This window comes from Heptranchias perlo, chromosome 5 (assembly GCF_035084215.1).
Source record: "Heptranchias perlo isolate sHepPer1 chromosome 5, sHepPer1.hap1, whole genome shotgun sequence".
Taxonomy (NCBI): Eukaryota; Metazoa; Chordata; class Chondrichthyes; order Hexanchiformes; family Hexanchidae; genus Heptranchias; species Heptranchias perlo.
In genome coordinates, this window is record NC_090329.1 from 4,024,184 (window position 1) to 4,038,149 (window position 13,966).

General features: G+C 49.5%; 1 protein-coding gene across 1 annotated transcript in view; it reads left to right on the forward strand.

Annotated features, from left to right (window-relative positions):
• hmgcll1 (3-hydroxymethyl-3-methylglutaryl-CoA lyase like 1) overlaps positions 1-13,966 on the forward strand; it is a 370,971-nt gene that overhangs the window by 27,856 nt on the left and 329,149 nt on the right. The window contains exon 3 of the mRNA XM_067983696.1: positions 13,321-13,428. Coding sequence (XP_067839797.1) covers positions 13,321-13,428 — 108 coding nt within the window. The remainder of the gene's footprint in view (positions 1-13,320; positions 13,429-13,966) is intronic.

The following is a 13,966-nucleotide window of genomic DNA, read 5'->3' on the forward strand; positions in this document are numbered from 1 at the left end:
ACCAAAGGATGTTTGGAAGATTATGGCCAGTATATCCGCAATTTCCACCCTTACTTCCCTCAACAACCTAGGATGCATCCCATCCGGACCGGGTGACTTATCTACTTTAAATACAGCCAGTCTATCTAGTATCTCCTCTTTATCCATTTTTAGCCCATCCAGTATCTCAACTTTCTCCTCTTTTACTGTGACTTTGGTGGCATCATCTTCCTCGGTAAAGACAGATGCAAAGTACTCATTTAGTACCTCAGCCATCCCCTCTGCCTCCATGCTCCATCCATAGATCTCTTTTTGGTCCCTAATCAGCCCCACCCCTCCTCTTACTACCCGTTTACTATTTATATGTCCATAGAAGACTTTTGGATTCCCTTTTATGTTAGTTGCCAGTCTATTCTCATACTCTAACGTTGCTCCTCTTATTTCCTTTTTCACTTCTCTGTACTTTCTCACTTGTGTTTTCAACCTGACATCTGTCATATGCCCCCTTTATCTGCTTCATCTTACTGTCGATCTCTCATTATCCAGGGAGCTCTGGCTTTAGTTGCCCTACCTTTCCCTCTCGTGGGAATGTATCTAGACTGTACCCGAACCATCTCCTCTTTAAAGGCCGCCCATTGTTCAATTACAGTTTTGCCTGCCAATCTTTGATTCCAATTACCCCGGGCCAGATCCGTTCTCAACCCTCTGAAATTGGCCCTCCTCCAATTGAGTATTTTTACTCCAGATTGCTCCTTGTCCTTTCCCATAATGAATCTAAACCTTATGATACTATGATCACTGTTCCCTAAATGTTCCCCCACTGACACTTGCTCCACTTGACCCACCTCATTCCCCAGAACCAGATCCAGCAATGCCTCCTTCCGCATTGGGCCAGAAACATACTGATCAAGAAAGTTCTCCTGAACACACTTCAGAAATTATTCCCCTCTCTGCCCTTTACACTATTACTGTCCCAGTCTATATTAGGATAGTTGAAATCCCCCATTATCACTGCTCTATACTTTTTGTACCTCTCTAATTTCCCTGCAAATTTGCTCCTCTATCTCCTTCCCACTAGTTGGTTCCCTGTAGAATACACCCAGTAGTGTAATGGCACCTCTATTGTTTCTTAACTCTAACCAAATAGATTCTGTTCTTGACCCTTCCACGACATCCTCTCTCTCCAGCACTGCAATATTCTCCTTAATCAATACTGTCAACCCCCGCCCCTCCTTTCTTTCCTTCCCTATGTTTCCTGAACATCTTGTATCCAGGAATATTTAGTACCCAATCATGCCCTTTTTTGAGCCAGGTCTCCGTTATCGTCACGGCATCATATTCCCATGTGGCTATTTGATCCTGCAGCTCACCAACCTTATTTACCACACTTTGTGTGTTTACACACATGCACTGTAAACCTATCTTACACCTTCTTGTACTCTCTCTTAGTCTGGTCCCATCTAATACCGTACTATTACTTACTCCAGTGCTACCTTCTCTCCCAATCCTTTGTGCACCTTGTTTCTCCTTTCCAATGCTACATCCTGGTGTCCATCCCCCCTGTCAAATTAGTTTAAACCCTCCCCCACAGCACTCGCGAACCTCCCCGCGAGGACATTGGTCCCAGCTCAGTTGAGGTGTGACCCGTCCGGCCTGTACAGGTCCCACCTCCCCCAGAAATGGTCCCAATGCCCCAGGAATCTAAAGCCCTCCCTCCTGCACCATCTCTCCAGCCATGCATTGATCTGCTCTATCCTCCTGTTTCTATACTCACTAACGCATGGCACTGGGAGTAATCCGGAGGTTACAATCTTTGAGGTCCTGCTTATTAGTCTCTTTCCCAGCTCCCTAAAATCTGCCTGGAGGACCTCATCCCTCTTTCTACCTAGGTCATTGGTACCAATATGGACCACGACCTCTGGCTGTTCACCCTCCCCCTCCAGAATGTTCTGCAGCCACTCAGTGACATCCTGGACCCTGGCACCAGGGAGGCAACGTACCATCCTGGACTCACATCTACAGCCGCAGAAACACCTGTCTGTTCCCCTAACTATTGGTCTCCTGATCTTCCTCCTTCCCCCTGCTCAGCCACCCATGGTGCTGTGGACTTGACTCTAGCTGTACTCCCAGTGGAACCATCACCCTCTCCAGTATTCAGAATCAGTTAGAGAGTGAGATGCACTCAGGACACTCCTGCACCACCTGCCTGGTCCTCCTTGTCTGTCTGGTGGTCACCCAGTCCCTCTCTGCCTGCACTCTCTTAATCTGCAGGGTGACCACCTCCTGGAACGTTCTATCCCCGTAGCTCTCAGCCTCGCGGATACACTGCAGTGACACCAGCTGCTGCTCAAGGTCCGAAACCCGGAGCTCGAGCTCCTCCACCTGACGACACTTCCTGCACCTGTGGGGGACACGGGAAGTGTCCTGGAGTTCCCACATGGCCCAGGCCGTGCATTCGATGGGTCAGGGCTGCCCCGTCACGCCTCAATTTAGTAAATAATCTAATAAATTTAACAAATAACACTCACCAATCAGCTCCTTCCCTTGTGCTGCACCGCCCACGATCTCCAGCCAATCACCTAACTGTTGTCCTGTGACGTCACTCCTTGTTTCTTTCTCGATCCCACTGAATGCTCCTGCCTCCTCCGCCTCCTCCACCTCCGCCTCCTCCACCTCCGCCTCCTCCGCCTCCGCCTCCTCCGCCTCCTCCTCCGCCTCCTCCACCTCCTCCTCCTCCGCCTCCACCGCCTCCTCCTCCGCCTCCTCCACCTCCGCCTCCTCCGCCTCCTCCACCTCCTCCTCCTCCGCCTCCTCCTCCGCCTCCTCCACCTCCGCCTCCTCCTCCTCCTCCTCCGCCGCCTCCTCCGCATCCTCCTCCGCCTCCTCCACCTCCGCCTCCTCCGCCTCCTCCTCCTCCTCCTCCTCCGCCTCCACCGCCTCCTCCTCCGCCTCCTCCACCGCCTCCTCCTCCTCCGCCTCCTCCACCGCCTCCTCCTCCTCCTCCGCCTCCTCCTCCGCCTCCTCCTCCTCCGCCTCCTCCTCCTCCACCTCCTCCACCTCCGCCTCCTCCGCCTCCACCTCCTCCTCCGCTGCCTCCGCCTCCTCCACCTCCGCCTCCTCCGCCTCCTCCGCCTCCTCCACCTCCTCCTCCGCCTCCTCCACCTCCTCCTCCGCCTCCTCCTCCGCCTCCACCTCCGCCTCCTCCACCTCCTCCACCTCCTCCTCCTCCGCCTCCTCCACCTCCGCCTCCTCCACCTCCTCCACCTCCTCCTCCTCCGCCTCCTCCACCTCCGCCTCCTCCTCCGCCTCCTCCTCCGCCTCCTCCTCCTCCGCCTCCTCCGCCTCCTCCGCCTCCACCTCCTCCTCCGCCGCCTCCGCCTCCTCCACCTCCGCCTCCTCCGCCTCCTCCGCCTCCTCCACCTCCTCCTCCGCCTCCTCCGCCTCCTCCTCCGCCTCCACCTCCGCCTCCTCCACCTCCGCCTCCTCCACCTCCTCCACCTCCTCCTCCTCCGCCTCCTCCACCTCCGCCTCCTCCTCCGCCTCCTCCTCCACCTCCTCCTCCTCCTCCTCCACCTCCGCCTCCTCCGCCTCCACCTCCTCCTCCGCTGCCTCCGCCTCCTCCACCTCCGCCTCCTCCGCCTCCTCCACCTCCGCCTCCTCCTCCTCCTCCTCCACCTCCTCCACCTCCGCCTCCTCCGCCTCCACCTCCTCCTCCGCTGCCTCCGCCTCCTCCACCTCCGCCTCCTCCGCCTCCTCCGCCTCCTCCACCTCCTCCTCCACCTCCTCCTCCGCCTCCTCCTCCGCCTCCACCTCCGCCTCCTCCACCTCCTCCACCTCCTCCTCCTCCGCCTCCTCCACCTCCGCCTCCTCCACCTCCGCCTCCTCCACCTCCTCCACCTCCTCCTCCTCCGCCTCCTCCACCTCCGCCTCATCCTCCGCCTCCTCCACCTCCTCCTCATCGCCTCCTCCACCTCCGCCTCCTCCACCTCCGCCTCCTCCACCTCCTCCACCTCCTCCTCCACCTCCTCCTCCTCCTCCTCCACCTCCTCCACCTCCTCCACCTCCTCCTCCACCTCCTCCACCTCCTCCACCTCCACCTCCTCCTCCACCTCCTCCTCCGCCTCCTCCGTCTCCTCCTCCGCCTCCTCCTCCGCCTCCTCCTCCGCCTCCTCCTCCTCCGCCTCCTCCGCCTCCTCCTCCGCCTCCTCCACCTCCGCCTCCTCCACCTCCTCCTCCACCTCCTCCTCCACCTCCTCCACCTCCTCCTCCTCCACCTCCTCCTCCACCTCCTCCTCTGCCTCCTCCGCCTCCTCCACCGCCTCCTCCACCGCCTCCTCCGCCTCCTCCTCCGCCTCCTCCGCCTCCTCCTCCGCCTCCTCCTCCGCCTCCTCCACCTCCGCCTCTTCCACCTCCGCCTCCTCCACCTCCGCCTCCTCCACCTCCTCCACCTCCTCCACCACCTCAACCACCTCCTCCACCTCCTCCACCACCTCCTCCGCTGCCTCCACCACCTCCACCACCTCCTCCTACACCTCCTCCTCCACCTCCTCCTCCGCTGCCTCCACCTCCTCCACCACCTCCGTCTCCGCCGCCTCCGCCTCCACCTCCTCCGCTGCCTCCACCTCCTCCTCCGCTGCCTCCACCTCCTACACCTCCTCCACCACCTCCACCACCTCCTCCTACAGCTCCTCCACCACCTCCTCCTCCCCCGCCTCCACCTCCTCCACCACCTCCGTCTCGGCCGCCTCCGCCTCCACCTCCTCCGCTGCCTCCACCTCCTCCTCCGCTGCCTCCACCTCCTACACCACCTCCACCGCCTCCACCACCTCCTCCTACACCTCCTCCACCTCCTCTTCCACCTCCTCCTCCGCTGCCTCCACCTCCTCCACCTCCTCCACCACCTCCGTCTCCGCCGCCTCCGCCTCCACCTCCTCCGCTGCCTCCACCACCTCCACCACCTCCACCACCTCCACCACCTCCTCCTACACCTCCTCCACCTCCTCCACCACCTCCTCTTCCACCTCCTCCTCCGCTGCCTCCACCTCCTCCACCACCTCCGTCTCCGTCGCCTCCGCCTCCACCTCCTCCACCTCCTCCACCACCTCCGTCTCCGCCGCCTCCGCCTCCACCTCCTCCGCTGCCTCCACCTCCTCCTCCGCTGCCTCCACCTCCTACACCTCCTCCACCTCCTCCACCACCTCCTCTTCCACCTCCTCCGCTGCCTCCACCACCTCCACTGCCTCCACCTCCTCCGCTGCCTCCACCTCCTCCTCCGCTGCCTCCACCTCCTACACCTCCTCCACCTCCTCCACCACCTCCTCTTCCACCTCCTCCGCTGCCTCCACCTCCTCCGCTGCCTCCACCACCTCCACCACCTCCTCCTACACCTCCTCCACCTCCTCCACCACCTCCTCTTCCACCACCTCCGCTGCCTCCACCTCCTCCACCGCCTCCTCCACCTCCTCCTCCGCCGCCTTCACCACCTCCGCTGCCTCCGCCTCCTCCGCCGCCTCCACCTCCTCCACCACCTCCTCCATCTCCTCCGCCGCCTCCACCTCCTCCACCACCTCCGCTGCCTCCACCTCCTCCACCACCTCCGCTGCCTCCACCTCCTCCACCACCTCCGCCTCCGCCTCCACCTCCTCCGCTGCCTCCACCTCCTCCTCCGCTGCCTCCGCCTCCACCTCCTCTGCTGCCACCACCTCCGCCTTCACCACCTCCGCCTCCACCTCCTCCGCCGCCTCCTCCTCCTCCGCCTCCTCCTCCACCGCTCCCGCTGCTCCAGGTCAGTTTAGGCCTTCGAGCCTCGACCTTTATTTGCTTCCCTCTGCCACTCTGGTTCTCCACTGGGCCGCTCCCGCCTCCTTCACTGTTCCAGGTTGTGCAATTCCTAACATTGTAAAATATAAAATGCTGACTAAAAGCTTATTTTGTTGATCTTCAAAGCATGAATCACGGTATTTGTTGTACTAGTTGTTAGAATTTGTTTATTTAATAGTGCAATATTTCATAAAAAGTCAATAAAATTTGAAGTTGTGTGGTATAATAAAATATAGTATAACCAATTTAGCTGGGACATATAGAATCATGGAAATTTACGGCACAGAAGGAGGCCATTCGTCCTGTCGTGCCTGTGCCAGCCGTAAAAGAGCCACCCAGCCTAATCCCACTTTCCAGCTCTTGGCCCATAGCACTTTAAGTGCCGTAACCTACAAGACCGTGGACCAGGTGCTGGAAAGTGGGATTAGGCTGGATAGCTCTTTTTCGGCCGGCACGGACATGATGGGCCGAATGGTCTCCTTCTGTGCCGTAAATTTTTATGATTCTATGAAATCTCCTCTGTTCCCTCTCCAGTGCAATCACATCCTTCCTGTAATGTGGTGACCAGAACTGTGCTCAGTACTCAAGCTGTGGCCTAACCAATGTTTTATACAGTTCTAGCATAACCTCCCTGCTCTTATATTCTATGCCTCGATTAATAAAGGAAAGTATCCCATATGACTTTTTAACCACCTTATCTACCTGTCCTTCTACCTTCAGGGATCTGTGGACATGCACTCCAAGGTCCCTCACTTCCTCTACACCTCTCAGTATCCTCCCATTTATTGTGTATTCCCTTGCCTTTTTTGCCCTCCCCAAATGCATTACCTCACACTTCTCTGGATTGAATTCTATTTGCCACTTTTCTGCCCGTCTGACCAGTCCATTGATATCTTCCTGCAGTCTACAGCTTTCCTCCTCACTATCAACCACACGGCCAACTTTTGTATCATCTGCGAACGTCTTCACCATGGCCCCTACATTTAAATCTAAATCATTAATAAATACCACAAAAAGCAAGGGACCAGGTACTGAGCCCTGTTGAAACCCCATGGAAACAGCCTTCTAGTCACAAAAACACCCGTTAACCATTACCCTTTGCTTCCTGCCACAGCCAATTCTGGATCCAATTTGCCATTTTCCCTTGGATCCCATGGGCTTTTACTTTTCTGACCAGTCTATGTGGGACCTTGTCAAAAGCTTTGCTAAAATCCACATAGACTACATCAAACACACCACCCTCACCGACCCTCCTTGTTACCTTCTCAAAAAAAATTCATTCAGGTTAATCAGACACGACTTTCCCTTAACAAATCCATGCTGACTGTCCTTGATTAACTAGTGCCTTTGATTAAATACTGTCCCTCACAGCTTTTTCCAATAATTTGTCCACCACTGAGGTTAGACTGTCTGGCCTATAATTACTCGGTCTATCCCTTTCTCCCTTTTTAAACAACGGTACAACATTAGCGGTCCTCCAATCCTCCGGCACCACGCCTGTAGCCAGAGAGGTGACGGTCAGAACCTTCACTATTTCCTTCCTTGCTTCTCTTAACAGCCTGGGATATTCGGCCCAAGGTGGCTAACACAATTTCCTAAAAGACAGAACAGTATTATCCTGTCAATTGTATTCATCACATTATTTCAAAGTATTTGTGTTCTACTATTTAAATGCTGCCCTGGAAGGAGCTGCTCAGACATTAATGCATAGTGAGTTGGGCAAGGATCTGTCAGTGTACAGTTTCTAAAAGCTGCTTTGTTATAGATTTAAATTAAGGGGCACAGATAACCACTGCTATCGCAATCCCTAATTTGTTGAGTATGATCGCTTTCCACATGATGATATATTTTTGCTAATCATCCAGAGATCGAATGACTATCCACAGAGGAAACCCTACTCATTGTTTGATAAAGTACCACATAATAGACTTTTCAAAAAATTGAAGCCCATGGGATTAAAGGGACAGTGGCAGTAAAATTGGCTAAGAGACAGAAAGCAGAGAGTAGTGGTGAACGGTTGTTTTTCAGACTGGAGGGAAGTATACAGTCGTGTTCCCCAGGGGTCAGTATTAGGGCCACTGCTCTTTTTGATATATATTAATGACCTGGACTTGGGTATAGAGGGTATAATTTCAAAGTTTGCAGATGGCACAAAACTTGGAAATGTAATAAAGAGTGTGGAGGATAGTAACAGATTTTAGGAGGACATGGACAGACTGGTGAAATGGGCAGACACATGGCGGATCAAATTTAATGCATTTTCGATGGAAGATTGAGGAGAGGCAATATAAACTTACTGGTACAATTTAAAAGGGGTGCAGGAACAGAGACCTGGAGGTTCACATACACAAATCTTTGAAGGTGGCAGGACAAGTTGAAAAAGTATATGGCATCCTGACCTTTATTAATAGAGGCATAAAGTACAAAAACAAGGAAGTTATGCTAAATCTTTATAAACACTGGTTAGGCTTCAGATAGAGTATTCTGTCCAATTCTGGGCACCACACTTTAGGAAGGATGTCGAGGGTGCAGAGGATATTTACTAGAATGATCCCAGGGATGAGGGACTTCAGTTATGTGGAGAGACTGGAGAAGCTGGGACTGTTCATAAGAACATAAGAACATAAGAAATTGGAGCAGGAGTAGGCCAATCGGCCCCTCGAGCCTGCTCCGCCATTCAATAAGATCATGGCTGATCTGATCCCAACCACAAATCTAAAGAACACAAGAAGTCGGAGCAGGACCCGGCCACACAGCCCCTGGGCCCTCTCCGCCACCCACAGGGCATTGACCGATCCGAACTCAGCTTCATGTCCAATTTCCTGCCCGCTCCCCATAACCCCTAATTCCCTTTACTTCTAGGAAACTGTCTATTTCTGTTTTAAATTTATCTAATGATGTAGCTTCCACAGCTTCCAGGGGCAGCAAATTCCACAGACCTACCACCCTCTGAGTGAAGAAGTTTCTCCTCATCTCAGTTTTGAAAGAGCAGCCCCTTATTCTAAGATTATGCCCCCTAGTTCTAGTTTCACCCATCTTTGGGAACATCCTTACTGCATCCACCCGATCAAGACCCTTCACAATCTTATATGTTTCAATAAGATCGCCTCTCATTCTTCTGAACTCCAATGAGTAGAGTCCCAATCTACTCAACCTCTCCTCATATGTCCGCCCCCTCATCCCCGGGATTAACCGAGTGAACCTTCTTTGTACTGCCTCGAGAGCAAGTATGTCTTTTCTTAAGTATGGAGACCAAAACTGTATGCAGTATTCCAGGTGCGGTCTCACCAATACCTTATATAACTGCAGCAATACCTCCTTGTTTTTATATTCTATCCCCCTAGCAATAAAAGCCAACATTCCGTTGGCTTTCTTGATCACCTGCTGCACCTGCATACCAACTTTTTGATTTTCTTGCACTAGGACCCCCAGATCCCTTTGTACTGCAGTACTTTCCAGTCTCTCGCCATTAAGAAAATAACTTGCTCTCTGATTTTTCCTGCCAAAGTGCATAACCTCACATTTTCTAATATTATATTGCATCTGCCAAATCTCCGCCCACTCACCCAGCCTGTCTATATCCCCTTGCAGGTTTTTTATGTCCTCCTCACTCTCTACTTTCCCTCCCATCTTTGTATCATCTGCAAATTTTGATATGTTGCACTCGGTCCCCTCCTCCAAATCGTTAATATAGATTGTAAAGAGTTGGGGACCCAGCACCGACCCCTGTGGAACACCACTGGTTACTGGTTGCCAGTCCGAAAATGAACCATTTATCCCAACTCTCTGCTTCCTGTTCGATAACCAATCCTCCACCCATGCCAGAATATTACCCCCAATCCCGTGATTTTTTATCTTAAGTAATAATCTTTTATGTGGCACCTTGTCGAATGCCTTCTGGAAGTCTAAATACACTATGTCCACTGGTTCCCCTTTATCCACCCTATACGTTATATCCTCGAAGAACTCAAGCAAATTTGTCAGACATGACTTCCCCTTCATAAAGCCATGCTGACTTTGTCCTATTAAATTATGCTTATCTAAATGTTCCGTTACTGTCTCCTTAATAATAGACTCCAAAATTTTACCCACCACAGATGTTAAGCTAACTGGCCTATAATTTCCAGCCTTCTGCCTACTACCCTTTTTAAATAACGGTGTTACATTAGCAGTTTTCCAATCTGCCGGGACCTCTCCTGAGTCCAGGGAATTTTGGAAAACTATCACCAAAGCATCCACAATCCCTACTGCCACTTCCCTCAAGACCCTAGGATGGAAGCCATCAGGTCCAGGGGATTTATCCGCCTTGAGTCCCATTATTTTACTGAGTACCATCTCCTGAGTGATTTTAATCGTATTTAGCTCCTCCCCCCCGAGAGTCCCCTGTTTGTCCAGTGTTGGGATATTCTTAGTGTCCTCTACTGTAAAGACTGAAACAAAATATTTGTTCAGCATTTTTGCCATCTTCATGTTTCCCACCATTAATTTCCCGGTCTCATCCTCTAAGGGACCTACGTTTGCCTTAGCCACCCTTTTTCTTTTTCTTTTTCTTTTTATATAACTATAGAAACTCTTGCTATCTGTTTTTATATTTTTGCTAATTTCTTTTCATAATCTAACTTCCCTTTCTTAATCAATCCTTTAGTTACTTTTTGCTGTCTTTTGAAGAATTCCCAATCTTCTATCCTCCCACTAAGTTTGGCTACCTTATATGTTCCCGTTAACCTTCTCTGCTCTAAGGAGAAATTTAATGGAGATGTTCAAAATTATGAACGGTTTTAATGGAGTAAATAAAAAGAAACTGTTGTCACTGGTTGGTGGGTTAGTAGCCAGAGGACACAGATTTAAGATAATTGGCAAAAGAACCGGAGGAGAGATGAGGAGAATTATTTTTTATATAAACGCAGTGAGTTATGATCTGGAATTCGCTGCATGGAAGCAGATTCAATAGTAATTTCCAAAAGGGAGTTGGATAAGTGGATGAAAAGGAAAAATTACAGCGCTGTGAGCAAAGATCAGGAGATTAGGACCAATTGGACAATTCTTTCAAAGAGCTGATACAGGCACGATCGGCCACCTTCCATGGTGTATGATTCTTTGACCTGGCTACCAATCGCTGCCCCCCTGGCCTGAGGCTAGATCACCCACCCTTCCAGGAATGAAGCCCAATTGCCCATCCTTCCTCACTTACCTGAGGGCCGCTGCGATGGTAGCAGTGGTTCAATCTTCAATGGCGTTTTGCCGGCAGTTCTGCGCAGCTCGCCAGCTCCACAGAAATGAGCCCGAAGCTCAATATCGAGGGCACCTCGTGTCTCACCATTCACCCACAGGGATTGTATCCTCTGCCTCTCCCGCATCCCAAAAATGGGCACGGCCGAATTTCTAGGCCAATATATTATTTTTAGTGTACTAAATAAGTTTTGCCTGTATCCTTCATTTCCAATGAGACAGTATTAACACTGACTAAGTCTGGGTATTGCTGTCATTTTAGGTTTGATAGAATGCTCTTAAAACATTCCTATGGTTCTATGGTCCTTATCTAAAACTATTGAATGAGTTGATAAGGACGATTAGAACTGTGGAGAATTCACAATTTTATTTCAGTGTAACTTTTGCCAGTTGTTTTATTGTTATACAATGTAACTAAGTCCTCTGGCAGAGTTGGTCCCCTAATTTTACAAAGCTTACCACTGTTGGTTTTTAAATACATACCCCAACCCAATTAGAACCATAGCATAAACAAAAAACACAGCAGATTCCTGATGTATGTGTATCCAATGTCATAACACTGCTGACATGAATACTGCTAATTTTTGGTTGAGTTCACTGATTGGAAATCTCCTTTGTATACTTTAACAAACACAATCTTTCACAGCTCATTACTAAAACTTGAATTATTATTCCCAATAATTTAGACATTGCACCAGCAAAATTACGACAGTGCTAAATTGGGATTTGATATTTCTCAGCTGAGATATCTTCTGATTGACATCTTTTCCTATGCTGAATACCAATCACTAACAACTAACGGACAGGTACAAAACATAATTTAAAAGGCTAATGGGATGTTGGCCTTTATCTCAAGAGGGCTGGAATACAAATGGGTACAAGTTATTTTACAGTTATATAAAGCTCTGGTTAGACCCCATCAGGAGAGACTGCATTCAATTCTGGGCATCACACCTCAGGAAGGATATATTGGCATTGGAGGGGGTGCAGTGCAGATTCACCAGAATGATACCAGGGCTTAGAGGGTTAAATTATGAGGACAGGTTGCATAGACCAGGCTTGTATTCCATTGAGTATAGAAGATTAATCGGTGATCTAATTGAGGTGTTTAAGATGATTAAAGGATTTGATGGGGTAGATAGAGAGAAACTATTTGTCTAGTGGGAGAGTCCAGAACAAGGGGGTATAACCTTAAAATTAGAGCTAGGCCATTCAGGGGTGATGTCAGGAAGCACTTCTTCACACAAAGGGGAGTGGAAATCTGGAACTCTGTCCCTCAAAAAGCTGTTGAGGCTGGGGGTCAGTTGAAAATTTCCAAACTGAGATTGATAGATTTTTGTTAGACAAAGGTATTAAGGATTATGGAATCAAGGTGGGTAGATGGAGTTAAGATACAGAGCAGCCATGATCTAATTGAATGGTGGAACAGACTCGAGGGGCTGAATGGGCTACTCCTCATCCTATGTTCCAAATCGACCTTTTATTTTGTTGTTTGCTGATGGACCAGGAGCTTAGTGGCAGCTTAGTGGCTACCTGTTAGGTGTGAACACCCAAAAGATTCTGTGGGAAAGGGAAAATAAAAACTTAGGGCAGAATTTCTCTTCTGCACTTGGACATTTTATAATCAACTGGGTTGAGTGCATGGTGAAATTGAGCACATCCAATGTCTCCTGTTACCAACATGCAATCCTCCCCACACAGTTTTCTTTAATGGGCTCTACAAGTAATCATATAATATCCAACCACAAAAGAGCAAAATCTGCCCACTTTATCTGAGAGTAAATTACACTTTAAAAAAAATAAAACCTTATCATGATAGGAGTGGTTTATAGCAGCTCCCTGAGGACTATGGATAAGTGCATTGCATAGTGTGATGGTGAGCCATTTGGACCAAGAAAGCCCAAGTTGGATGCCTGGTTTGTGCTACTCTAACTGCTCTCAGGTGTGGCAGTGGTAAGGGCACACCATGTCCAGATGATTAAGTAGCCTGATGATATGGTGAATAAAAATTTGAGACCCTGTGAGGCAGTCAGTGAAGAAAATCAGACCCATTTGGATGGAGAATCAGAAGCAGGGCACCTGTAATTTTCTAATCACTACACCACTGCTTGCAAGACCCTGCTGGTGGTAGTGTCAAAACAGGCTGACCACCTCACCAGTGTTTCTATTTGGGCAGACCTTAGTCTCTTTTGGTATCTTCCAATAGATTTGCCAAGATCAGCAACCCATCATTTGGAGAATCACAGTTGATGAATATTGGCATTTTACTATATTTGAATGAATTGTTTTCAGGTGATTGTACCAACAGAAGTGAAAATTAAGTTGATCAACCTTCTGTCAGAAACAGGATTATCTGTTATCGAAGCCACCAGTTTTGTATCTTCAAAATGGGTGCCACAGGTATGTAGGAAAATTGATTTGATTATGTAATGATTGGTAAGGTATTATACAAATAAATGTCTTTACTTAGGAGAAGAATAAAGAGGCACAAATCAGTTTGTCACATTGAAGCTGAAAGTGACTGTGATCAAGGCCCTAAGGTTATGTGTTGAACTGGGTGAAAATTGAACTATTTCAAAACAAATGCATCTCAGATTTTTAATTTTTTAAAAACTATGTCTGTATGCTCTTTAACTTTTACAATAAAAATTCATATGGCCACACTGACAATGGACATGCCCATTTACACTTTTCATGCTATAAAGATACCTTCCCACCACTGAAGATGAAGTTACAGCATAATAAGTATAAATATACTTTAAATAAAAAGGCAGTTTCCACTATAAATGTAGACATAATAACAATGGAAATCTGAAAATAAGGACAGAATATATATGGGGGAAGATGTTGAGGCCTTCCACCCACAAAAACAGTGTGGTAGTGCCCCAAAAATGGCAGGAAATGGCTTATCACCCAGTTCCCAGCATCATTGTGGCAG